Source organism: Aureobasidium melanogenum, assembly GCF_000721775.1.
Source record: "Aureobasidium melanogenum CBS 110374 unplaced genomic scaffold scaffold_58, whole genome shotgun sequence".
NCBI classification, from domain to species: Eukaryota; Fungi; Ascomycota; class Dothideomycetes; order Dothideales; family Saccotheciaceae; genus Aureobasidium; species Aureobasidium melanogenum.
This window is the reverse complement of record NW_024470110.1, coordinates 1-27,107: the sequence shown is the minus strand read 5'-3', so window position 1 is coordinate 27,107 and position 27,107 is coordinate 1. Positions and strand designations below refer to the sequence as shown.

At 47.6% G+C, this 27,107-nt stretch overlaps 5 protein-coding genes across 5 annotated transcripts; 1 reads left to right on the top strand and 4 right to left on the bottom strand.

The window, feature by feature from the left end:
- Positions 1–1,877: 1,877 nt before the first annotated feature.
- On the top strand, positions 1,878–11,340 carry M437DRAFT_89292 (uncharacterized protein; the record flags this gene model as incomplete). The annotated part of the gene is made up of 4 exons (XM_041029019.1): positions 1,878–1,890; positions 1,961–2,649; positions 10,941–11,162; positions 11,218–11,340. 4 exons carry the CDS (start codon positions 1,878–1,880, stop codon positions 11,338–11,340), a joined length of 1,047 nt encoding a protein of 348 aa, XP_040874653.1.
- Positions 11,341–16,357: 5,017 nt separating this feature from the next.
- On the bottom strand, positions 16,358–17,188 carry M437DRAFT_70647 (uncharacterized protein; the record flags this gene model as incomplete). The annotated part of the gene is made up of 1 exon (XM_041025521.1): positions 16,358–17,188. The coding sequence occupies one exon, from the start codon at positions 17,186–17,188 to the stop codon at positions 16,358–16,360; it is 831 nt and encodes a 276-aa protein (XP_040874652.1).
- Positions 17,189–20,427: 3,239 nt separating this feature from the next.
- On the bottom strand, positions 20,428–20,700 carry M437DRAFT_61174 (uncharacterized protein; the record flags this gene model as incomplete). The annotated part of the gene is made up of 1 exon (XM_041023886.1): positions 20,428–20,700. A coding segment is annotated over one exon (273 nt), but the record flags the coding sequence as incomplete, so codon positions are not given.
- A 4,177-nt stretch (positions 20,701–24,877) lies between these two features.
- M437DRAFT_70646 (uncharacterized protein) lies at positions 24,878–25,240 on the bottom strand (the record flags this gene model as incomplete). The annotated part of the gene is made up of 1 exon (XM_041025520.1): positions 24,878–25,240. One exon carries the CDS (start codon positions 25,238–25,240, stop codon positions 24,878–24,880), a length of 363 nt encoding a protein of 120 aa, XP_040874650.1.
- Positions 25,241–26,072: 832 nt separating this feature from the next.
- On the bottom strand, positions 26,073–26,924 carry M437DRAFT_70645 (uncharacterized protein; the record flags this gene model as incomplete). Its single annotated transcript, XM_041025519.1, has 2 exons — positions 26,073–26,738; positions 26,792–26,924. Coding segments are annotated over 2 exons (799 nt in total), but the record flags the coding sequence as incomplete, so codon positions are not given.
- Between the last annotated feature and the right edge of the window lie 183 nt (positions 26,925–27,107).

The window sequence follows — 27,107 nt, the reverse complement described above, 5'->3', positions numbered from 1 at the left end:
ATTCATTACCTCTTGTACAGACAAGCCATCACTCATACTGTTCGGTAGGCTCGTGCGGACAACACTGTGCAATGAGATGTCGATGTATCTGAAAAGGACAATTGTGCCTGTTCGCCGGATGCAGATCGGCTCTCGTTGCTGCGCGGGGTTGATTGCTCGTCTACACCACGTGTTCGCGCCGCACTGCGACTGCACACAATCGTGCCTGCAATGCACGATCCGGCCTCGACGGCTGGCCCACATAGATTAGCGGTCGGTGGTTGATGAGATAGAGCTTGGCAGATTGTAGCACCTGTGGATTGAGATGGAGGCTGGTGGGAGAGGAAGGATTGTAATTGCGTACGTGTTAATCTCGCGCTCTCGGCCTTAGGTTGCGTTGCGTTCATCCACTCGCCAGGCGGCGGCGCCTCTGATTCAGGGCCCTCAGGTGTTTGACGCCCGCCTCGTAGCGGCAGGGACGGGAAAGCCGCAGGGACGACTGGGCACGTGGACGCTACGACTATGGAGACGGCAGCTAGTGGGCAGTCGAAACCGACTCCGCTGCCGATTTTGGTCATCGCAAGCTCATTGAGAAGTGACCGTCGTAGCGGTCTACTCTTCTCGAGGCAACCAGAAAGGCACAGGGCCCGGCAATGATCCGAGCGCACAACTAGCGGGCAAGAGAGAGCAACGCCCCCCGCAGAATGAATGGGGATGGCTCACGCTTCATCTTGATTTCGGGCCAACGACCGGCGCCGAGTCGTGGATAGTGAGCTTGCGTTTCTTGTTTGGCACTGCAACCTGTCTTGCGTGCTTTCGGACCAAATTGCTTCCGCCAATTTCACTTCTCTCAGCCGGTCCGAGCGCAATGGCTATAGCACATACTCATCTCCGTACTCTGGTAGGCCTTTTTGTTCTGTGCCTCTGTCAACCAAGAAAGTGATGATCTCACGGCCTCTCTTGGCGGTCTTCCCACCCCGTGTCGGGCGTTCGATCCAGTCAGAGTTGGTCACAGCTCTTTTCTTGTCCGGTACGACCGATGCCAGAAATCGAAACGACAGTCGACGTGACGGCCAGCGGAGGGAGCAGATTTCCAGGAACAGGGCCATGCATGCCTCTGTAATGAGTCGAACCCCGGGGCTGGAGAGCGTCCGGGGCTGGAGAGCGTCAGATTGAGACTTCTGATGGCCGATCGGAACACCATCAACGTAGCTGCTCTCTCGCCGTCTTAGCCCTCCCTTCCGTTCAGGTTCGACGCCTTGTCGTTTCCCTTTTCCTATTTCTTAATCAGTACCTCTGGTGATCTCTGAGAGTTGGTATTGTTCGCCACACTCTCAGTCACTGGCGACAGTGATCATGCTTGATTTTGCCCCGTCTGATACAAAGGCCTCGGCTCGGGAAGACTCGCTGTGCTGATCGACCATGCCTTGTCGGGAATCATTCGTTCGTGACCCTTCTGGACGCTGAATGATGAAGACGCGCTATTACTTTGGCATCCACTAACTCGTGGGCTTCGACCACAACACCGGGATAGTGTTGGACTCCGATGCTATCGATTGGTAGTCGAGTGCACATCCACGCCTTATCAAGGTCTGTGTGTAGTGTTGGTATATTGCGGACCAGGCATCGAAACCTGCATCTCCTCGATTGGCGCGGCATGGAGGCAACGTGCCAATGGGGGTTTGCACCTGATGAGACCACAACGGATCCTCGTGCCCTTGGCGTATGTGCAATTCTCTATCTGCTTGCCCATGTGTCTGCATCACAGGATAAGAGAGGTGGGCTGGGTGTCTCCTCGAGTGTGTTGGGTATATAGAGCTCGAGGGACACTTGAGACTATGCCCGCCGGCATCACAACCTTCTCGTGCAATTGTGAGCTTCGATTCAGATACGCAACAATGACTAGTACTAGTATGAGACTCCCATATCTTGCCTCGACTGCCACTTCTAGGACTACGCAGCTCGCTGACCAACAAAATAGTCAACTTTTCGGACGTTTACTCTTACGACCAAAGACACTCCGACAGTCTTCCTCAAATGCTGTTGTGGGGCAACCCTCAGTCCTTTTACCCGCCGCAATACTCGCTGCCGATTCCCGACTCTATGCTCGATCAATACTCCTGCGCTCCCAACTTTTATTCACAGTCAACCTTCCAGAATCTCCCGATCAACCAGTATTCGTATCAGTCTCCGTACCATCATGCGTCGCAGTCGCTCTTCCACTATGGCCAGGGAGGCGTCCAAGGTGGAGCATGGTCTCCGGCTTATAGCGAAGACCTCAACACAGGGCTTACCACCGACCTCACGTCTTACCAGATGCCGGGAATGTACGGTCAAGTGGTGGACCAAGCTCCACCTATGAGTGACTCGACAGACTCGTCTGATAGCCCTCAGCAACTTCTATTGGTGGAGGCAGGAAGCACAAGGACCGCATCACCAGCGGGCATAGGGACCGCCCAGGACCCGATCACCTATACGTGCGACGCCCTGTGCCAAACGCAAGAACGAGGCAGGCAGAGCGCACTTGTGTCGAGCCTCAAGAACAAGCCGAGCTCGATGAAAGTCAGTCTTCGATTTGTGATCGAGAGCCCTGTGGGCCAGGAGGCAGATCGGGAGACGAGTCGAGAGGTTCAGCCCGACGGACCTGCCCAGCAGCCGTGGGAACAAGCCGTGAGAGTCTGGTCATCTCACATCTCACACATCCCTGGGGAACACGAGATTTGTGTATCTAAAGATGCATCGTTCACGAAGATCCAGACCAACCACCGGAGGATCCCTTGACCATTAGAGTCTTGTGCGATAGGTAGAGTCAGGGCATCCAAACTCAGGAAAATATCATCATTGCTTCTCCAAGAAACGCGCACGGGCGACTGATGATCGAAGAGTCCCTGTGTTTGCCCTCTTTGTCATCTAGAAATTGTATATCACATTGTTTTTCTCCATACAGAGGCTCGATAAGTGGTATGCCACGAGGTTGGAAGCCAGCGTATCACACCACTCAGCCACGTGCCAAAGCGGCATGGGAGCCGCATGTTCAAAGTCAACCACACACTCCGCAGGGTCTGCGCAATCCTCACGCCACGCTGATCGTCCCTGTCATGTCTTCCTATCTTCGTGCCCGCATTACTCGTATTTAGCGCGCGGCAATCTCAGCCGTAAATGCTGCTAGTCCATACTTGGAGTGACCACGTTTTGTTACAGAGGTTGGTTCTCGTGTCTCGAGGAATCGCCGCGATCCTCCTTGATAGATAGTCATGATCCAAGATTACTCATTCACGTTCGACAGCGTCTACTGCAACAATCTGACCAGACTATCTGCCCTTATTCTCTTTGCCGTCTTTTCGCACCAAATCGACAGCCGATGCGCTAGACAGAGGCAGGGCGGGACTTCCTGGCCACAAGTTGCGTAACAACCAAAAGCCCAAGCTACACTACTGAGTCCTCAGATTTGAATATGCAATCTTGTGCTGTTGATTATCGCGTTGATGCACGAGTGGAATTTTACAAACGTGGCGTGGATATCTGCTCATTTTGCATCTCTGCATGACCCGAAGGAATGCATCAAGTATAAGACACGATTGGCAGCGGTCTTGCTCGTCTTATCACTCTCATCGCCCATGCACTAGTCATTGGGAGAAGTAAGCCTAACTTGTCCGACAGGAAAGAAAGAGGTGTCCATCTCATGACTGCGTGAAGCTGAGGTGTGATCGTGCCAAAGTTTGTGAGATATGCTGTAATAAAACCGCATCCGACAACAGACACTCTCACGAGCCGATGAGGGCAAGTCAAGTAGAGGGACCCGTGCTCAAGCGCGTGATGAGCACTCGCATAACGAGCCTTCTCTTTCTTCGGGTTTCTTCACCACAGCTCAGCATTTGTCCGGTCTTGACCGTCAAGTGAAATGGGTAAGGTCTCAAGTGTCACAGACAAGAGTTACTTGCAAGGGTCAGCGTGGTCAGAGGATCGCTGTAGCATGATACAACGATACGAAAGGTCGCAGATACCTAACGAGTAGGATCTGGTAGTAGCTCAAGTCTGCAATCTATCTGCACCCTATTTGACTCAATTTGACTCCATCTGACTCGTCTTGATCCTTTGTCAGTCGCCACTCCTGGAGTACAAGTTGCGGGCGTCCTTAGATAGGTTATCTGGAGACAGTTCTTGCAAAGGACTAGCCAAGTCATAAGATCCTGAAGTGCTTCACTCCGCAAAAGTCCACACGGAGATCCACTCGTCGCAAGAAGTGCATCTAGCCAGCACAATCTCAACCAGTAGAAGGGGTAGTTGTACGATCGATTAGGTGTAGCATGATTCGAGGTTAGAGACAATCGTTGCGTTTGCATTTACATCCATTCATGGAAAATCTGGGTCAAGATTGTGACGACGGCTATCATGCCCAAGGACTCTGCGCACCATATCAGAGAGATTCTTAGTCATTCCCAAGACTAAGGATAGTGAGAGGGATGTAACCACGACGAGAACAAACACAGTCGATGAGACCTTGATAAGGAGTGTTGTGTTTTGGTTCAGGGTCTCCAACAGGTGCTGATTCCATAGTGTAGCCCAGAAAGTGGCTAGAAGCATGTCGAGGACAACGCACTATCGAACGTACTTTGGAGTCGCGAAGTACAGGAAGACAGAGACTCTTATACACGGGGGTAGAAAAGATGTATGAGAATCCCATTGGATAATGACCACGAGAGGGCTTATGACATGCTTGTTATGTAGATAAAGCATTTGATCAGAACACAACGCATGCCACAAGCTTCAAAAGCCCTCGACAATATACGGAAATTCTGGAAAGATGTTACTACTCATGGCGCTGCACTGCTGTCTAGTCACAGAGAAAACGTGTTCTGCTTCCTGTGGATCATGATCTACCATGTATAAGTCTTGGCGAGCTCTTCTCTCCCAGCGTCAGCGTCAAAGTGTCTATCTTGAGCGCCCTCTCATCGTGCCATCTCGCAATAGCGCTAGCTGGCATACTTGCAGCACATCAATATAGCCTCAACAGGCAAGCCTTGGCAGTGTAGCCACACTCGAGCAAGTCGGTGATGATTGTGCATGTCAAGACATGTGACTGCGACGCAAGAAGCAAGCCTGACCGGACACAAGTTGCTAGAGCCAGCTCGCTTACACTGCCACCAGTGCAGGGTTAATTATATCTGCGCTCGACCTTCCTTTCCCTCTTTCTTTCCCACTGAGAGACGCACGGGGTAAAAAATTCGATCGATGCAACGAGAGACGTCAAACGTTGATAGGAATTGTCCTCGAATAAAGAATGCCGAGCAATTCAGAAGTCTGTATGTTGCTTCGAGGGTAAATCAAGGCAACATGTGCTTGCCATGTGTTGACAGGGTCCCTCACCGGCCAGTAACGAAACGCCTAGCGGGCTTGGGGACAATGCGGGCATCGGGACGAGTGCAAGACCCCGGCTGACCTGCTAGTCGAAGCGAAATGTCTGTACGAATCCTGATTGTATCGGGGTGTGATGATTTCAATTGTCTCGATCGTCGCAAGGTAGAACTCCCGGAAGGAAAAGGGTATCAAGGGATGGAGTTGTGTGTTGATTGATCTTTTGAATACCGTCCAGACTCCAAAGCACTTGTGACGCCGACTACCTCTTGCAACATCTGTCATCCCGACTGCCATATTGTAACATTGACAGTTCGAACTAGTGCATCTGGAGTGGAACAGACGTTAGCTACTGTTGCCTACCTACAGCTACTGTCAAAGGGGTCTATGTGTCTACTGGAAAGGAAGGAAGCTTAACACGAGAGCTTGCGCTCTAGCCTTATATGATTAAGTCGATACGAGACATGATGAGTTGCCTAGATCACGAAGGTACTGTTCGTACCATCCGATCCCAACAGCATACTTCAGATTCATCCACACTTTCTATTGCTAGAGTAGGAAAATCCTAGCCAGAACACAGGGACAACTCTCCCATAGTTGTTCTGCAGCTTCATCTTACCATCAGTCAGTGGGAGCCAAGTAACATGCCTCGTGGCCATGGAGCTCTGTTTCATCGTGGGTAGCCGCGTCCATGTGGCGATATCAAGCACTTGGGAATAATTCAGTAACCTTAGTTGGCAGTTGAAGATGGGTATCTACTACGCCTACAACATCCTGTCATGGTTTCATCAACCTCTGCCTCCTGATACTCTTCTCTCACAACACAATCATTAATGCACACGCTATATGTCCTTGTGACTTCGTCTTGACAGTGCCGGTCCTCAATTCCATCCAGTATCAGTAACAGGCACAGTCTTTGCATCGACTATTGCTCACATGTCACCTTCATGACCAGACCATCGATGCTGCAAGGCGAAAGAAAGGGATTCGTCTGAATACTGTTCGTCAACGACCACTACCTGCTCCTTTCGTCGTATTCGTGTCAATCAGATGAAATGCATTGATCAATTAGGGTAACAGATAATCACGTTGGCCTCGTCTCACCAGTTAAACCTAGGTTGCAACCTCAAACAATGATGTGAACAATTTGCAAACTCACTCCTCACCTTCAGCGATATGATCCTTAATCTGCACAGATGTCCCTTCTACCATGCATGTCTAGGGACTCTCTTACCCATCTGATGGTTACACTCTTCCACCTCCCAAGTGAAATCCGCCAGATGATCTGGAGCTTTCTGCTCCCGAGCGAGGGAGCGTTCGCATCGAGTCGACGAAATCAGCCAGAAATCTTGCCCACATCCGATTCTGTGACCTTCTCGAGAAATGATAGGTCGACCGAGTCTATAACGGTGGTCCCCGATCTCCTAGTATTGTCCCGGATGACGTTCGGGGAAGTTGCACATACATTCTACAGTGCAAACCGCTTCTGCTTTGACATTCGGGGCGCACATGCTATACAAGGCCAGATGGGAACTGCGAAGTCATATATTCACCACATCCGCCTTGAAGATCGACTGGCTTACGACCTGACTGCGGTCGACATCAGAAAGTTTATCAGTGAATTTCGCAGTCTCAAATCCATTTCCATCCTAGCGTATCCCGAGCCTTTTGCGATGTCTGCCTTTGATCTGAACTTAGCACAGCGGGCGATGAGCCTTTCCGTCGTTCGAGATCTAGTGGAGAAACTCGAAGAAGGGGATTACACAATGTTGTTCCTGAACTACAATCAGCCACTTTCCCTAGCCGAACAGGGTCTGCACCATATGATTACCCTCAAGCTACTTCGACACGTAGGATCCGCGAGATATTACAGCGACAACCAACTGACACATCTCTGGTTGGACATGTTCATAGCCTGGATCTATAGCTACCCTTCTAAACGCTCAAAGCTTCTTGAGGTACTTGAGAGGATGGATCTTGCATACGAAAGAAGCTTCCTTGCTTGCTTAGTAGGATCTGAGCGTCAGGAAGATGAGATGCAAGGATTCAGTATTGTTCTGCGCATGCCGCAACGTGGGCTATATGTTCCACGTGGAGAATAGCGTGCGACCTCGTGCGGTATGTCTTAGGTCACGAGACATGACATTCATGTCTTGCGACAGAAGCCTTGGTTGTATTCTGCTCATCGCCTCAACCATGGTCACCTCGAATATCATCGCTCTAGTAAATCTTGCTTCTCTGATCAAATTTTGCTTCGGTTCCCAAAATTTCATCTCTTCTGTGTTCAAGCGCAAGTAAGAGCACCGAATCAATTCACCATGAAAAGTTCATAGATCAGTGACTCTGTGGGGCATCCTGTAAAGAAAAAATACTCACACTGTCGTCGTCACAGGGCATTGCGATGGAACTCATTCTTGGATCTGCACGGTGAGGTTCAGCAGGATAGAGAACAGTATCTGAAGCACTCCTGTGGTTGGCTTACCGATGGATTCATCCTTGCTGAAGTACGTCCTTTTGCATGAGTACAAATCGAAGTTCTCGAGTGCTTTCTATCATGATATGCGTGGTCAATAGCGATACCTGCGCTATGCGATCTTGATACGCTAAACACAAGCTTTCTAGCGTACTCAACGACCATAAGATTTCATTGATCCATGTTGCAGACCCAATGAATCCATCTTCCTATCTCACACACATACAGATGATAACCAACTATCGAGATTCTGTCCCTTGGACGGAAGGCAAAGTCGCATATATTAGTCTACCATGGAGGAAAAATTACGCCAACATCCTCTGAATGATCTTTTTCGACAGTGCTCTAGCTGATCATGACGAACATGCTGTGATATGAATTGCAGTATCATCGTCCAACGTAACTTGCAATCAACATCGACTAGAAAGATTTCTCGTCTTTGAGTTCATTTCTCTGCACGAGATGTTCTGGACATTTCTCAAGGACACTGCAAAAAGGCTGTACTTTGGAAATCGATCACAATCTTGAACGAGAGGTCCAAGGAGCAAGCCATTCATCGTCCTCCTTTGTGACACTCACTTTGGTCAATGCATCCTAACCACACCCATCCGATACTTGCTAGTCAAATGGCGCCAATGAGCACAAAGAAATCACAGGAACGAAAACCGGGCATGTCGGTTTCTGAGGAGAAAATTGCGACAAAGAGAGCCAACAGGGATGTGGTCAATACAGTGCACGGACTCGAAGATTACAACCAAACGCTTGCACATTTAATCAACTGTCTTGAGGAATGTATCAAGCACTTCGAAAGATCTCAGAAAACTAACTCACCCAGAAAAAAGGGATCTTTGGAGAGAACAGATCTTAAAACACACATGACTCAGAGGTTCCGGGAGTTATGGTCTGTAATGTGGGCAAGTGCAAGAACTAGTAACGATGACAGAATGGTCCAGGTTCGTTTGCGAGTTAAGAACTGCAAGGACCAACTCCCCTCGTTGCACGAAGAGGACGCTATGATAAAGATCCATGATTGGATGACATTGCAGGCAGAGTTTCTCAGAGACAAGGTGAACGTAGTGGGAGAGTCACAGCAGCTGTCAGCCATCACATTCGAAAACAGGTTCTATCTCAGTCCAAGCTTTATAAGGTCGACTAAGACTTTGTTGAGGGCTTTGGATGACTGTGTGAGGTTGGGAGACGAGTTTCTCGGAACATGGCGCTGTTCACCGTTGTCGTATATGGAAAGAGCATATTATCCAGTATGCAGAAGGGGTTTCCGATTGTTCAGAGAGATTAGTGCTCTTAGCTGGCCTGATCATAGCCAAAGCGAAAGAGGCAAGAAGTCAAAGTGTGGTATAGATCTTACAAGACCCACCAGACTGGCTAGCACATGTGATTAAATACTTAATTACACAAGCGAGGATTCTGAGTCAGCCCGTTATACTAAGCGGGTCATACCGACAGCAAGCAGACCCAAGAGAGACTCAGAGTGGATGTTAAATGGCATGGAATAAGTAGAATGTTGGCATATTCCACCAATCTTGATGAAATATCCCACCGCTTTGGCATGGAATGGAATCGTCGGTTCTAGTGGAAAATTCCGACATCCAAGTTCCTAGTAAGATTGATATGCTATATCCTATAACCTCTTGATAACCTTTTAGACATGATTATGTAACCATGCCAAGCCACACCGGTTACTGATCTGAAAGTTATCTCATCAATCAGCCGCTCTCACTTGACTCGCGTATAAAAGAGCACGGACGGAAACGTGGAGCGTCGTTCGAGCGTCTGAGGGTTCGATGTCAGGATTTTGCAGCGACGACATTCAAAACCATGACCCCAACAACTTTTATTACTAATTCTCGCTACAATAATTTTCACAGGTAGCGTATATCTATGTAAGTCGTTTTCTCAAATTTCAGCAAAATATAGCGTTTTTTTATTGTGCAAGAATTATCTAAGAATTCTTGCGCCCGGGGCATGATTATTTTTCTTTTTTCCTTTTTTCTTTCTGCCAGATATACAATCTTCGGGGAATCAACTTTTTTATATATCTTTACGCGCACCACTAGGAAAGATTATATAAGCTATATAGAAAAATCCTATAAGAATGCTGAATCTACCAGGATATAAAGCTAGGGGAAGACTTATCAGTAAAAATGATTATAATAGAAAAGGCAGTCCAAAAATCGTGTTTTGAAAGTTCTCGTTGGTGAGAGAGCTACATCGAACTCTCAGACGCTCCGCCAACATGCACAACAATCTGATCACGGGAGGGAAAGCGTCTGACTCGTGAGATAATCGGAAAGACGGGAGACCAAGTTCTGGACAGGGTGGCTCTAGCAACAACTAACATGTACTCTCAGAATGACCCATCACCCACTCCCAACTACACGCGCCTGTTTTAGATTGAGCACATTCGCCGCGACAGATTCGTTGCACAGAACCTCAAAAGAGCGCTTGAGCTGAACGACCAGAATCACGACTCCTATATCTTTGTCGAGAGGATCTTTGACACTTCTCGCTAAGCCGGAGAGAGTTTCTTAACGACTGAGAAAGAGCCACGTCAAGTCGAGCTTTTTCAAGCAATACACAGCCGACGTTACAACCACTCGAGGTGCTTCTAAACCATGAAATCTGGTGGAGGCAGATGAATAAAAAGACATGCCTTCGAAGCTGGAATGCTGCTCAACGCGAACACCAAGAGATGCAGTAGTCAGGAATACAAGGTTCAACCTACTAAGACACACGTACTATGTGAGGCTCCTAGCAGTATCGGTCTGTAGAGCAGCGATGACCACGAAAGAGAAGAGAGACGGGATGGTGCCGAGTACATCCCGTGGCAGCCGAAGGTACATTGTCATGTAGAGGGGCATCAAGTCTGTTCATGGCTTAGTTGATATCGACGCTGAGGCCTCAAGAAGCCGGTCTTGGCGCGCAAACAAATGCGGCAGCGAGACTCCCTCTGATTCTACCGTCAGGAAGTCTCTGTTTGCCGAGGATATCGAATTCACCTCTCTCTTTCTCCTTAGCCTCGCCGGCAACGAGTCACCCTGCACCGAAGATGTGGAGTCTTACTCTGCCAGAGCAGAAGGCACAGGCATACTCTGAATACTTGACTTATTGCTAGGGCCACAAATGGATAGCTCTACATTTGTTTCATGGCCACAGCTCCAAACTCCACGTCGATACTACCACCATTCTCCTCAACCTCCTTGGTCAGACTGGAGACGACACTCGCAAGGCTGTGTCGGCCATCACCATCACCAATTACGTCAAGGCTACCTCCTCGCCTTGCATAAACTTGTTGCCCGACTGCCGCAACATCCAGAAGATCAACACCATCGGCGGCGTTGGTTTCAACAGCACTTTTCGGAAGGCTGTCGAAGCTTCTTCACTGAGAGCAGCCGCCTGCCCCCAGCCAACGTCCATGCCGCCGATGTACGCGCGATTATCCCTTTGCTCCCACTGCTCCTGCCTCTTACGTCATCCTTGTGGTTCATCATGCCAACTTGCTTTCCTTTGATTAGACCTTGTTTCCCTTCTGAGCAGCGATTGCCCTTTCTCGTGCGCTCATGTTCGAGAATGTGTCACTATTGTTGTTGGAGTCATGCTTGGGCTTGTCATCGTTATCGAAGGCAATCAAAGTGCCTGAACGGATGCCAACCTTTCTAATTTGAACTACAACGTGTGGTTCAACTTTACTCTCTAATACTATACTGAGTTTGGTGCCATACGTTCTTTCGTTGAACGATCTATCTCGCACCTGATTACTGTTCTTTCTACTGTCATAGCCACAACCCACAAGAGAACAGGGACAAAGGACTTTGCTTTTGTGTGATAGTCATCAAGAACAGACAGACCGTAACGACATCAGGTTGATAGGACAACATTGATGGGTGTTTTATGCGCAGGTTGCAGCAGAAGGTTAAGGAGGAGAGGCATGTAGTCGTTCGTAGGTGAGCTAAGCAGCGATCTTCAAGAAACGAGACGGCATTCAGTTTCAAGTCCTGATCGAGCTGTGTTACAACAATTGTATCTCAGCCTTCGGTCGACGCTCTCTAGAGAGGGCATCATGCAGTCCATGATTCAGCAGCTGCGTCAGCATTTAGTGGTATGCAGACAGTTGTGCTGTAATCTTCCGAAGAAGCCACGTAGACCATATCCTGTATATTCCAGACCCAGCGACGATATTCGTGTTTCTAAGGAGCGGTATATGTACAAGCTTGACATCATCATCGCTTGAAGCTTTACAGTGCATCGTGTGTCTATCGCACAGGCTTCCGTGTCCTGCGACATCGTGAGTTGACCATAGGAGGGGACTTAGAATGAGGGTACCACATAAACCATACTAGAATGAATGTGGTGCAAACACGACTTACTGGTAAAGTGATGCAGAGAGTACAAAGTGTCAGAGCTTAGGTGGTTGTATAAGGAGCGTAACATCCTTTCCAAGGCTAAAGTAAAAGAGAATGAGTTGATAAATTCTTTGCACACCACTTGATCGACAGATGCGAGTGATGCAAGTGGCAAAAACAGAGATACCGTCCGGCAAAGAGCCAACACTACTCGAACGCCCACCGAGATGAGTAAGTCCTGCTGTCTGTCGGCCAAGACGTTTAGTGAAAGCCTCATCTTCAGATGTCAAGCAAACGACTTCTAGACGAACGATCACTAGATTCGACCCTTAAAGAGGATGTGATGTTCATAACTCTCCTCAAAACTCCTATAAGCTTCTGAAAGAGTGATGCGTTCAAATTGTGAGCTGCTCAGCTATAACCCACTGACAAAGTTCGTAGGAAACAACTCCTGCCGTATTCGAGCCAGCGGGCATTTCTTCATATTTTGGTGCTACATAGCATTGCCACCGACAATGAATGGATCCTACGACTCTTGACAATCTGGAAATCATGCTCCAGGTCCAGTATACTACTATTAGGTCGGGGTTCCAGGCAAATTTGCGTACTCCTTTGAAGCACGTTTTTATTGAGACAATTATAGAAGAGCAGATAGCTCGAAACTCCATCTCCTAGGTGGAACTATCTGATCTGAGACCGTATCAGTCGACACCAGTATATAGCAGATTCTCGAACTATGAACACATGGTAACAGGAATTGCGTCGAGTATTGAGAGCCCGAATGGGCGACGTGAGTCCGACACTCGATACAATCATCCCAAGTCGGGAGCTTACATATCTCGTACACCACTATGAGGACTCAACTTGTCCATTATTTTACTACATATAGACAGAACCGAGGCTACCATTGCCTAGAACATGATTTTCTCGACCGAAGGCCTCGCATCGAGTCTGCGCCTCCAATGACTAATGTAGCTCCTGAACAACAGCATGTACCTTAAGCCTTTCTGTGTCATCAAGAAGAGCATACTTGTCCAGTACTTCTGCTAATAACAGTTGAGGACCATGGTTTGGCTCAATGTAATATTGCTCATCGCACAGATTGATGTAGAGCTCGTGTGTGTCGCCGTCTACCTGAAGGTCGAAGAGCTCCGCAACTTTCTGGTGAACCACCATCCACTCATTGTAATCATGTATGTTAAAGTGCTCGGATCTTGGTCTGCTGGTGACGCTTCCATTGTAGTGCACTTCAATAGCTCGGATTGCAGCGTTGCTCTCATCGTGGGCGGGATGACTTGGGACTGGAACGTTGGAGGACTTGGGGGCCTGGTCAGCATGAGGCGCATTGACATCGACAGAAGAGCCAATGGAAGTGACATCGAGAGGATCTGTGGTCTGTATGGTCGATTAAGTTTGATCCCTTTGGCTGTGCGCAGATCGCAATACTAGATGGCAGGCTCGCTTTGTGCGCTCGTGACTCGTAACGCAATTTGCTTTTCTTTTGGGCGGTTGAATGGCTGTCGGTTGACCATGAGAGGCTACTCTTTTAGAGTTCGAGGAGTGTTTTGGCAAAGCTTAAGCCACGGTGCTTAGGATTTGTTCATTTTGTTCGGCAGAGCATAGGAGTTTCGGTGTCTGATAGACATCAGAGACGTGCGTCTTGTTCTGTGTATTCAGAATGCTGGTCATGGCGACGATCGGCTGTATCACTTTTGGCCAAGGCTGTGTCGTCAAGTGGTAAGAGGGTAGCGAAAGCTGAAAATCATGAATTCGTGGCAGAATCCAAGCTGTAATCTCGTGAGTGGCACATGATAATACTTCTGACTCGCAACTCTCTGCACCGAGCACTGGAACTATTTCTGCCGCGCTTGACTTTCTCTGCAACCGAATTTCATGAAGACACGTTGCGTAACTACTATCATACTAGCGCATGATCTGCCTACACACAAAGGATTGGAGGTCGCGACTCCACATGAAGAAGTCACCCAGGAGATGAAGGACATCCGGATGCCATCTTTCACGCGATTGGCTGAGCAGATGAGCAGGTAACTATCGTAGCGGGATTTGAACGTCTTCGAACAATCAATCTACAACTTAATGCAGTACTAGCGACAGGTGAAATCAGTCATTGAAGATTCATGCGTAACGTTCGCACAGAAAGCACAGAATGAAGCTTCTAGCACTGCCTATGACGCGTCCAGGCGCAAAAATTACTACAAATTACTCAGCTGGGCTTTCGTGAGCATATTTCATGTCTATGCTATGTTGTCCGAAGAGCAGAGCTACAAGCTATTAGCCATAACCTGATCACAATCTGGGTAACGCGGTGCCGACTCGTTCAGTGGTGCAAAAATTATGTGAATCGGACACTTGATATGTGGTTCCGGGTCATCTTTTCAGATGAGTGTTCTATAGAGCGTGGCTCTGGAAAAGGCACCACTTGGGTATGGCGCCATACCGGCCAGGCTTTTGATCAAAATATGGTTATACCAACCAATAAGAGCAAGGATAAACGTGTCATGGTATGGGGAGCAGTTTCGACCCATGAAACATCTGATCTGACTATCATGAGCTGTGATATGCGTGCTTGAAGGCAGGGCTATACTTCAGAGAGCTATATTCAAGCACTCGAGTATGGTCTCTTGCCTTTTTGAGAAGGTAAAGCCTTATTCCAGCAAGATACTGCTCCTATTCATACTGCTAGGAAAACCTGTACCTGGCTACGTCGTTGGCGCATCCAATTGCTAGATAAATGGCCGCCATATCCTCCAGATTTCAATCCTATCGAACACATGTGGAGTTTATTGAAGAAGAAGCTATATGAGCTGTATCCAGACTGCGAAACTTGGGGGGGTACTGATGACGAGATACACGCACGCATGGAAGATGCTCTGATCCACGCATACTCAGCAATCGACAAAACAATCGTGATGCAACTGGTCGAATCCATGCAGGATCGCGTGAGGGCGTGTATCGCATCAGGGGGGTGGTATACCAAATATTGACGTCCCAAGATTGACCCAGTTGAACTTCAACATCTCCCGTACGTGCTATCAACATTTGGTGAACATCCAATACAAAACCGTTGCGCGACGAGGGTTGTCGCATCGTAGGGGTGGTTGGCCGCAGGGAGCCGTCCGGAGACTTTTGACGAGGAACTGTAATGTACTGAAGTTTGGACGCCACGTTCATGTCTCTGTAAAATAACCGTATCCTGACGCATCCCTCCATACATCTCAGTATTGGCTTAATTATCACATTGGTGACTTCAAAAGGCTTGATGCACTCATGCTTCTCGTACATGTATCAAAAGGAACGCTCTAGCTTTCTCGGTCAACGCTGATTAGATTACGAATCCTCTAGGACATTGAGCAACGCTTAGTAAGAACAGTAGAGGATCCTAATGATTCTCATCGAGCGCAAAAACGATAATTTGATACTTGGACTTGTCGAACGCCCGACCTGTAAATTTCGGTTAGATGCAGAACAGTGACAATGAGCATACAGGCGTACGATCAAGGCCATACTTAGAGACTACAACCTCATTGTGTTCAGTCTTCGCTAGCCTCTTCTAACGATCAAATGAAAGAGTTCCCGGTCGCCAATCTACCTTGTCACGCGCAGATATAGCACTCGAGACAATCTCAACATCTTAATCCAGTCTTCTGTCAACCGCCGAGCTTACGGTACTTGGTGCAGTCGACGAATCCTCGCACGCACTTATTTCAAGAGCAAACGCCTGCTCGAGTTCCTCAGCATTTGATGTTTCTGGAATATCCGACCAAAGGAAAACGGACCTCAATAAATCATAAAATTCAAGACTCAGACAGTGCATTGGAAAGCTATCATAATAGTCTGATAGGATGATTTCACAGTGTCTGCCACATGTGCACTTGGCATCGACGGTCTCAGATTTCTATTTTGAGATCGATTCGGGCAAGGATCCTTAATTTGTCTTACTCGAGCTTCGAGCGTAATGCGTAGAAGAGACGTGACACTCGGGCCGAGGTGCATCACATCTCCTTTCTCTCGAGTAAACATAGGCTTGACATCGTGTCGAGTAAGCGTACAAGCTGAGATGGATATTCCTTACAATAGTAGCCTCGAACATCGAGAAACACGCGAAACTCAGAGTACAAATAGTATCAGACCCCCGTCCTGAGTTCTGACGTGGCTTACATATGTTGCTTCATGGCATCCCTAGCAGCGGTCTGCCTGAATACAGGATGTCATAAACATCGCCTGGAGCCCCACTATATATTCTGTTCCAGAGGGCGCGACTCATGTCCACAGTAGCTCCATTGACAAGACCTTGGCTAGTGGTTGGATCGTTGAGCTGCTTTCCAACACCCACACAGCTCGCGCAGCGGTCCAATACCAAGGCAGAGGCGCTTACGCCTGTCAGTGGATTTGTAAAATTCATATATAGTCCGCAGTTGACTGGTTCTGGTTGGGAAATCAGGGTACTATCATATTGCGTCCAGAATGCTACATAGTATCCGTTAGAAGGATACTCGATATCAGTACACCTGAACGTCGATTCCTGCGTGGCATCGTACACTGAGGCCATTTTACCATCTATGGCATAAGACTTGATACCAAAAGAGCCTCTAGACGATTTCCAGGTTGTGGGAAGGAGCGTTGGATCCGCCTGACTGAATGTTGTGGAACTACCGAGCGCGCCATCAAGTTTTCTAGAAGTGAGCAATGGCACATCTGACTGTTGGACTGCTTCCAGGTTGGACCCGGCAACCACAAATGTACCATCACTGGGTTGAGCAGAGCTGAAACTAAAGACCTGTGCCGGGGTATTCAGTGGAGGAACCAGACTGCCTGAGACGCAGGAATATCCATTTGCTGACATTACATGCCAGCGCTGTGATGCGCACAGTAGATATTCATCACTACTGTCTGCTTCTCGACAAGTTCCCTCTATGCAATCAGTCTGCGCCATTGTGATGGCAGCCCAACATATCAGACCCCACGCAAGGCGCAGTCTTCTTGCTTGTGTCCCTTCCATGGTAGCGTGTAGAGCTTGATCAAGGTTTTGGTCCCTCCATCCTGAGACAGACGTTTATATACCGTAGCTGACATGACAGTGTATGGAATATGACAAAACATTTGACGTGATGTGCGGACCAAGACTTTTATGTACCCCTGCCAGATAGAAGGAGGCCGAAACAGATTGTGCCCTGATAATAGCTGAGTCTTTCCAGTAACTTGATAGATCTGATAGAGTGGTTCGATTTGATTGAGGCTCGCATTGATCTCACAAGCAAAGCTTATCCATACCGTCGATACGACTAAGCTTTGGTTTGCCACACGGTCCGCTAGGCTTTACTGGCGTGGTCAGCTCGGGGTCGCTACTTGATTCAAGCACGATGTCCTCTACTCCGGTTTCAAAGATGTGCTTGAAGAGCTTGCGACTTCTACTGCGAGTGAAAAATCTAATTTTACCCCGGCTGAGACAGCATAGTAACAATGACGACATGGATGAAGAGAACCGATTCATCGATGATTCTCTAGCCCATGGGTATCCCTTCACATATTGCACGTATTTGCCCTCAGACGAGCTCCTTCCTAAATGTCAAGACTGAGCCCAAATCGAGCTCAAATTGCAGATAGTCTGTTCTTCAGTCTCAAGCATGGAGAAAACGACTTATTCTTGGCTTTGCAGGCTCTGCCTGGCATCACTATTAAGGATGCCAACTCCATCACAACTGTACTCACAGAATTTACATTGATATTTACCATACACCGTCGACGTGATCGATTCAGCAATCTTGCTTTTAGTAACAAGCTCGTTTGTACCAAATCAGCCACGAATACATTTTCATTGATGCACGAATCCTTTTGACGTGTGACTTAATGTTGCTGTCCACGCTCATGTCTGATCAAGTGACTGTGAGGCTATCTGAAAGACAGACAGGTACATGTGCGACTAGATTATCCAGACATCCATATATGGGCGTCCTTTTTGAACTCTGAATCCCTCCAAAAGTACACATAAGGACACGTCATGGGTATGTGCTGCTGTTAGATGGTTGAATCCGTTTCAATCAAAGTCCACGTATTTGAAGGAGCTTCCACTCTAAGAGACATAATCACAATGCCGCTACATCTAGTAGTCTTATTCCTTGATTAATTCGTCCAGATGTGTGAAGGACGCTATTCGTTCGTACGTCAATAGTTCGGACCTGACCTCTTCCATTGTCTCGTTCAAATTTTCCATAATTACTAGATAAATTATGCTGTCAGCTCACTAAGCATCTTAGATCAAGCTGCTAGCTTCAGCTCGTTCGCTTGTACGAAAATCATGTGTGTTACTGAGGGTCTGAGCAAAATGCTGTATTGAGAAGGGTGACATCAGAGTTAGCTCTAATTCGCGAGACCTTTTCAGAGCATGAGCACCGAGCCGATGGGTCACTAAAAGGTAGGGATTAATTTTTAGTCTGCGCAAGATAGGAAATCTCGGAGATCAGCAGCCTATAAAGTTGGCATGCGGCAGTGTTTGCCAATATTCACGGGTCCCTGAGACGCGGAACACTAACTACACGTGTTATAGGTAGACGAAGAGTCCAGGCCAGATCAAATCTCTATAGATGATCTTGCACTCCGCAAAGACTCTTAGTGTTCGAAAATTGCTGTCAAGACAAGTGAAGAGCCTGGTTTACCTGTAGCTTCAAGCTAGAAGTTATTGTTTCTAAGCACGCGCTTGATCAATCCTACTAGACGTGGTCGCGAAATGGCATTGGATGAACATTACAGCGGAAAACAGAACTAAGGAACAACATAGACCATGGGAATAGGAAGCGTTCCGAGACAGGACCTTCAAGCGTTCTCGAACGCTGAAGATGGACCTACTAGTGATAGAGCGCCTCCTTTCCCTGAGTTCTACGTGATGAATGTTAGTATGAGATCCTCTGGAAGATCCTTGTGCAGTGTGACTCCTCTCGAATGGATTCGTTTGATGAACCACGTACAGAATAAATCCTTCTTGAATTCAACCGTTCGAAGCTCCATATTCATCCTTCTAAATTCCCTAACAAATAGCGATTTTCAAGCATGATGATCACTTGTACTGGTCACTTCATCGTGAAACCAGGTCATACGTTTCGACACGTCTCTCAGACATTCGCAGGACATAGCAAAACAGAGAACAAAATGTGTAAGAATTACCGTCGCGTTGTTGTCTTCATATGAACAGAGCCTTACATTGTTCTCTAACTTGATAACCAATACTGAACAGTATAGCAATCACCCTTTCCTCATCTCAGATCTTATCAAGCGAGTTATCACGGTTGAGTTTTTGTTGTCAGGCTGCAGGAGGCTCTTCTTGCGGTAAGTTCAGTAGCCATAATAGATGCCAGATGACCTTTTTAATGTTTCACAGCCTGGGCCATTTTAGGCTTGATACAGCATCATATGCCCAGACAACGACAGCACAGAACAACTTGTATGATCCTTGACTGAACTGTAGGACAGAAGTTGGAAGAGAACAACAAGATCATTGAGGTACTGTTGCGAAATCCTCTCCGGATCTAGGATCGTTGGAGAGCTCGTATACGGCATTAGAATCCTGTTCGATAGGACCTGGCACATGACGGTGAGTGCTACTGGGAGATATGATGCCCTCGCTCAATGCATTTGGGGAAAACGGAGATTTGCAAGGAGTTGAGCTCGGAGTGTTCGGAGTGTGATATGTGGTATCGCTCATGGTCTGACTCGAGATCGAATGTTGAAGCTGACTGTAAGTCTCGTACGTCATAAATTGTACGGGTGCTTCAGCAGCCTTGCCGCGACCTTTGATCCAGGGCCGGAAAGAATAATGGAAGATGACTCCCAGTATCATGCGACATAGCGCAACGACACCAACGACGATTCCGGCGATGGCAGGAGGCTGTAGTCTGCATGTAGATGCCTCAGACTCCCTCGTGGTTGCTGGTGTGATGCTGGAAGTTCATATTGAATGAGTTGAAGCAGCTGCAAACTCTGATGCGATTGACGAAGACGCTTCAGAAGGAGACGCCTCCGCAGGCTGTAGCATACAATCCGAAGTTCCGGCGAGCCTTTTCTGTTGAGTGACCGACGTGGACAAATCCTGTCACAGCACGTTGTAATTCTTGCTACTCGCGGTGCCCGAAGCCTGCTTACTGAATTGATGGCGCCGACCATCTGATAGTAGATACATGAGCCCGAGGCCGAACAATAGAAGAATATTGGGTTTGTGTCATTGATATTGAGGTTCCATGTTGAGGGTTATGCTATTACGTCAACGAAATTGCCCCTGATCGGCTCCACGGGTCGATTGATGCGCACATTACTAAAGATTTCGGACACAGGAAACAGGCCCGAGAAGAATCCAGCTTGGCCTGGCACTATGTTCTCGTAGGGGATGTACGGGTAGCTATATTGTGCTCTAACCACGAAGTGAACGAGCGGAAAGAATTCGAACGTCACCATATCGCCAGCTGAGACTGTCAGGGCGTCGCGAACAAATTGATGTGTACCCTTGCCTACTGTGACAGTGTGCACTCGGGCAGTGCTCGAAGACGTCAAAACGAGACTATCATGCAACACGCTCGTTGATACAATTTGAGCGCGAGTAATCTTGTTGTTGTAGAAACAATGCGACTTTGGCTTGTGCTGTCGAGTTTAACTAGACTGACTTTATATGCTACTCTCATTCTATGAAGTATTTTTCGAGGGTCGAGTTCCTAAGTCACCTTCAACGATACCCATATTGGTGTACCAATGTGCAACGCGCGAGTTGACATTGTGGGCCCCAATGTAGAAGATCTTTGGACAAATCGAGACGTTCACACTCATCTTCGACCGGTGTATATTCGTACAAAAATTATACACTCAATATGCCTGTCCTTCCATTACCACGACTTGATCTATCTAAGATGATCTCTGGTACAGGGTCATCGGGATGATTGCTCATGATTCATTTGCCAAAAGTCGTGGAAGACGGAAAAAGCGGTCTTAAGGGCTCAGAGCAGCCCTATGCTTCTCCGAGATTACAAGACCATGCTCAAGATGTGGCACCTTTCTGGTGCCTCAAGTGAGAGTTGGATGGTTTAGGAACGAGGTGAAATTCCTCATGAGCAATATAGTGACGTCTGCGCTATGTTGTTAAGCCATTGCTGGGACATCCGTGCATAAGATGCCAGAATACGAGAACTAGAAAGTGTTCCATACATTTCTCTACTCCGCTAGTCTCGAGCCATATCTTTGCGTGGTTTTTCCGACTTAACCACCAGATATGTTACCTAGGGGAGACATGTGAGCCGGATTGTTGTCACTAGCAATTAGGGCACGTGAATAGGAAAGATTTTGGTCGGTTGAGTGAATGACGATGATCTAATCGTACAGTTCGTTCATGTTCCATCACAGGCTCCGGAACAAACTGTCCCAAACTCTGTTATCATGAGGAATGATTCAGAAGTCAGCCGTTACACGATGAACGGCGTGCACAAGAGACATCACATAAGGACGTTCGTTAGTGCTATACTAGTATCAGCCATGACTATCGTTGTGGTCTTCTAGACGCTATCAGGTTGCAAAGCACTCTACCTAAAGCCCCGAGACGTTCTTAGACGGTGTTTTAGAGAAGCATCGTCACTCGATCTATACAACATACTCTTACATACTCTTAGAGGTACCTATGTACATCTAGTAGCGCAGCTGCAAAGGCAAGCACGTTCATAAGCGAATCTAGGACGATATCGGAAGCATAAATGAGTAGGTTATCGGATTTAATGGAAAATCATCGTGAAGTATGGCCGCCTAACTAGCAAGAGAGAGACAAAGAGAGAGAAGGAAAAAGGAAAAGGAAAGATAAAACGTACTACAGTATAGCCATTAAATTCCACTTTGTGACAATCTGGCTTTTGTAGCTTAGCAGTAGAGATAAGTGCAAACATCTCTTGGAGTGTGGTGAACGCAGATTTCGACTAGCTTTATCCATGCCAACCATCGAAGTCAGTCTCTGCTCTGGTGACAGTAAACTTGGGTTGGAATCGCCCAAGCGATTACCCAATGAACGATGCACACGATTGATTTGTACGACTCTTTTATGAACAGACTGTTCCGGACTGGAAGTGGTTCGAAGAGGCATTAAGAATGGAGAACAACAACTGTTGTTCTCGAGGGATCGAGCATAGTCGCTCGACGCTAGAAACAGCGATTGAGCAGATATTATATCACAAAGCTCAACGAGTGCTAAAACCGAGCGTAAGCGTCGCTGCCGAAACCCAGTGATTTTTAGCCCACCCAATCCTAGTTTCCACTAGCGGATTGGTATGATCGCCGAGCGAGAGTCGATAGACGTACTGTCCTAGGAAGAGCGGTGTGTTTTCTCTCTAGATCTCTGATACGCTTCTCCAGCTGGTTATATCGATCTAGGAGAGGGCCAAGCCGCTGTGCGCTGTCATATGTTCCCGCCGGCTCTTGTTTCTCTTTTGGTACCCGTGCGTATGCTCGTTCTCTCCGCTTTTTCTCCAGTAAATGTTTGGGATCCTGAAGCCATACGCCAGGACTTGGATATGGTGATAGGTGGTACATGCTAAACTGTGCCAAACCAATTCGACAGTAAATGGGTTACAAAAAAACTTCCGCACTCTAGAGACTATCGAGCGCGGCAAGCATGCTTTGTGGACGTGAGGATAAGTAAATAGCTGGCCCATAAATCACTTTGCGTTTAGTAGACTTCGTCACAAATAGAAGTCACGTCACCAGCTTACGTGATGCGCCAGGTCGTATTTTGTGTTAAAAATTTGTAAGAAAAGAGAATGTAAGTTTGTATAGCTCATTCCAGACAGTCTCACAGGGCATGCTGTAATCTTTCTTAGATGTACTTACGTCTACAAACCACCTGCGTGTGACTCTTGTACAAGTAGAGTGTCGCTTAGGAGAACAAAGCAGTTGTCCCTCTCTTGAACCACCATCTCACAAAACATGGTTTCACGTTTCGAGCCGCACACGAATACAAGAATGAAACCAGTACAACAACAACGACGGGAGTGGATGGGAAACGTATAATAACACGTACAACTAGAGCTCGATAGGAGTTTTGCGAATGAGAGGGGGAATGAGGTAATGCCTCATGATGGGTGCCATTGCTCTCTTTAGGCTTGTGAATACATATCGTCAGACAGACTACAATCACAACCAAGCTTGGTACTCATGCGTGCGTCAGGAGTCAGGTTCGTTACTGCAGTCTGACAGCTTACACATCTCTAAAGAGTGCATCCATGGTGTTGTTTGTCTCAAAGGTCGTGCTATAAGGAAGTGATGGTGCTGCATATCTCGAGAACCCGCTCGCGCGCAAACAAATCCATTATAACCTTTCCACCCGCACAACTCCGCTGTCTCTTCCACCGATCAGCATAACATTTGACAAGGCCATTGAAGAGGCTGTTTCTTATGACAGCCTTTCTCTTCGTAGCGCGTTCATGCAGCCATACGCCCTCCACAACCCGACCAGATCCAACCTTGTAAGTCCCTACTATCTGGTCACATGGGAGCCATTGTTGACAACCATAGTGCTCGTACATTGATTCTTATTTCAGGAATGCCTATACCCAGCCGACAGGCCTACACTTCCTTGTTGTTCCATTCTGCCCTTTGAAGAGATTTTAGCACCGTCGTCGCCACCCAAGGTGCTTCCATCACAACATTTCTTAGATGCGAGGAGGCTTCTGTCGCTGAGAAAACCCATCGGCAGGCTTCCCTTATTCAGGGTCGGTACCGATACGAGGCGCGAAGAGACATCATATGGGTTCGCATTCAATGCTACAGAAGATTTCCAGCATCGTGCACTTTGACATTAATCCTAAAGCAGGAGGATCAGGCAGATGTACAAGGTAGAGCTCAGTACATATGCTAGCCCGAGAAATAGCCGTTGCTAGAGCAGGATACATCCTCACTTGTGAATTTTCTCGATACATCATTGTCCATCTTCAACTCGCTTACTCACTGACCTGTACCTGCTTCGAGGAGGGTGTCATGATGCTTCTTCTCTATCTTGTCAAGTAGGCGAGCGCTATCGGGATAGGCTGGGTCATGGCAGAATTCATGCCATACTTTGATAAGGCCAGAAATGAATCAGGAGGCATCACAATGTCGCTGCGAACATTCGATGATGATCGTGATATGAACTTTAACCATACATCAGAATTTGATAATCTCTGGCACGGAACCAAAAACTGTAGCTTTGTATATTGATCGAATCCATTGAAAGCGCAACATGAGTTGCAGGTAAGGTACAGATCGCCGAAGATGTGATAATGAATGTCACGGCCGTTCGAACGCTACACGAAAGCAGGATGTTGACTCACAAAATGCTGCTTGAGACCAAGTAGGCAACGAGACAACAGTACGTTATGTGTGTAAATTACAGCTGAATCTTCCTCAAGGGGATCAGCGTGAACAGCCAGCCTGTCCGTGGGCCTTGACGTGCGCCGCTACGTCTTCGTCTAGCTGCTTATCTCGCAGTCACGCAGCGAAACATTTGGTCCCGTTGGGCGATGAGATCAGAGATCAAACTAAACTCAATTGCAAGGCTTACCTTGGTACTGGATGTCCCTTCTAACACACGATCCAGGCAAGACGTAGGGTGTGCTTGAGATCCATACGCGCGCAAGTCACGATGGTGCGCTTTTACATTCTGAACAGTTGGTCAACAGCAAGCCCGTGACTCTCATCACCAAAAGTATCCTGCTCTTATTGAGAGAACACCAGAAACCGATGGAGTGCCTGCTACCACGCCAAACGAGGCAGTTGCACGCTTGTCGAATTGTAACCGCGGAGTGGTCACCTTAACTCCAACACCGGAAGTTGTGTTTGAAAACACCGGAGCGGCGTTAACGACTCGATCCAGTTCCGGTGCCACCATTCGGCAAGCGAGACCAGTTGGTCGCAGACTCAATGGAGTTGCAGAAGCCGCCGGCCGCACTCCCAAGCGTCCAGGGCCTATGGAGATAAGATCAGGACAGAAAATACAACACAGAACTGCTAATCGAGCATCGACGAGAGCGCGGAAATTGAAATCACTGCACTCAGCCATGCTTCGGCCCAGAGTGGTTCTCCAGATTTGCTCGCAGATCGTCTAACTTAGCAGGTAGATGTTGATGGTGAAGTAGCCACAATTTCGAACCTCACGCCTGAAGCTATGCTTGAGGGAGCCTCATCTCACAATCGAGACCCTGATGCGCCAGTAACGAAGAGTTCAATGACTCACGACAACACCTCTGGCACTCCGACGAATCTTGATAGTCCACCCTGGGCAGGTCGCCATTGGGTCATGAGCTTGAATCAAGAAGTTTCAATGAGGCTGGAGAGATACTCATCAAGTATACTAACAATCTTTATGGCATGGAGCATTGCCTCATTATGGCAAACAAACATCTCTGTGATTGTCTATGCGAGCCAAGGGACGAGCGTATCCCGGTACTCTGAATAAGACCTGAACACTCCAACAGCTGGGATCCAGAGGTGTTCTGGAAGTCAGGCAGTTTTGGAATGCCGGTCCTTCGGAAGGTCAATCTAAGTCCTAGATGTTGACAGCAAGAATGAAACTTCGACTGCTCGCTCACTTGTGCCAGATGAAGTCGACCCGGGATCAGGGCAAATCATTGTTTTTAATGGGGTACTCGATTGAGCCAATTTGCAGCTCAAGAAGTAGAAATTTGCCGAGGTAAAGACTATGTCTCATCTATTGTACTCTCCGCGTTCCACACGCAGAATCCTATTCCTTGTAGGCGCAATTACTCCAGACTGGAAAAGTCTCAAACCTTCGATCTTGTAACTTCCTTGCAGAATTGGCGATGATGGAACCGCTCAAGGCATGTCGCAGATTGAATAGGGCAGTACCCAACAAGAACTCCAACCACCTATCATCATTCAAAGTCGTGTCCGTTGTTCCAACTCAAGTTACCCACCAATGACTGAATAATGGGCCGTACTTTTCTGTCAAAATCTGTCCGCTCTGATTCTAGGTACGCGACCATACTGTCGTGAATATTGTATGCAGCTTGCAGAAGTACACTTGAGTGGGTTTTTTGCTGCAGAAGCTGATACTTTTTGCTCTCATATTCTTGTATACGTTCGGACAACAATTTTTGGAGCTCTATGTCAGACGTGTCTTGCAGATGACGAGATCTTTGCAAGCACGCTTGATAATGGTTCGAGTCTCGCTCGAGTTCCGTGTTGATCATCTGAAGGCTCAGGTCGAGGCTGGAATGGAGCCTTGCAATCGTTGAGATGTGATCATCTGCAGATTGTATCCGTCTAGTCAATCTGCTATCAGCCGTTTCACATTGGTCTAATAGCTTCTTTAATTCATCAACACTCAGCTTTACAAGTTCGAAGTCATAATTAGGGAAGTCGGCAAAAACCCGTTTGTCGTGCTCTAATGCCACAGGAGATCCTTGGACCACAGATGTAAACAGAAGCCGCCATTGATCAACATCGTAAGCTTTTGGGAAAGGCTTCCGAACGACGATATTGAGAGCTGTAAGCAAGACACGCATACCGCTTTCATTTGCGTGGCCTTCTTGTGGGATCTAGTTAAGACAGTCAGCCGAACCTATCTTGAGACGCAAACGCAGCTCAGTACCTTGATATCAGTGGGCTCTTTCCATGTTTGTGAGCTTGTACCAGTGTACTTGTCAATAATAGCTTTGCATATATCACGCAGCTGGTAGTCTGTGACTCTTCGGTCGGGATTGTACACCAAAATCACTCGTTTTCTACGGTCGAGATGCAGCAGGTACCAATGAGCTCTTCGCAATAGGGGCACTAACAGAATGTCCTCCTCATTGCTTCCCTGGCATTGGTGGCATTGTGTCCATTGTTCCCAGTCATCGATGTCATGAGTGCCTCCGACTTCGATTATCTTTATACCAGGTAATTTGATGGTTGCCAGTAGATGA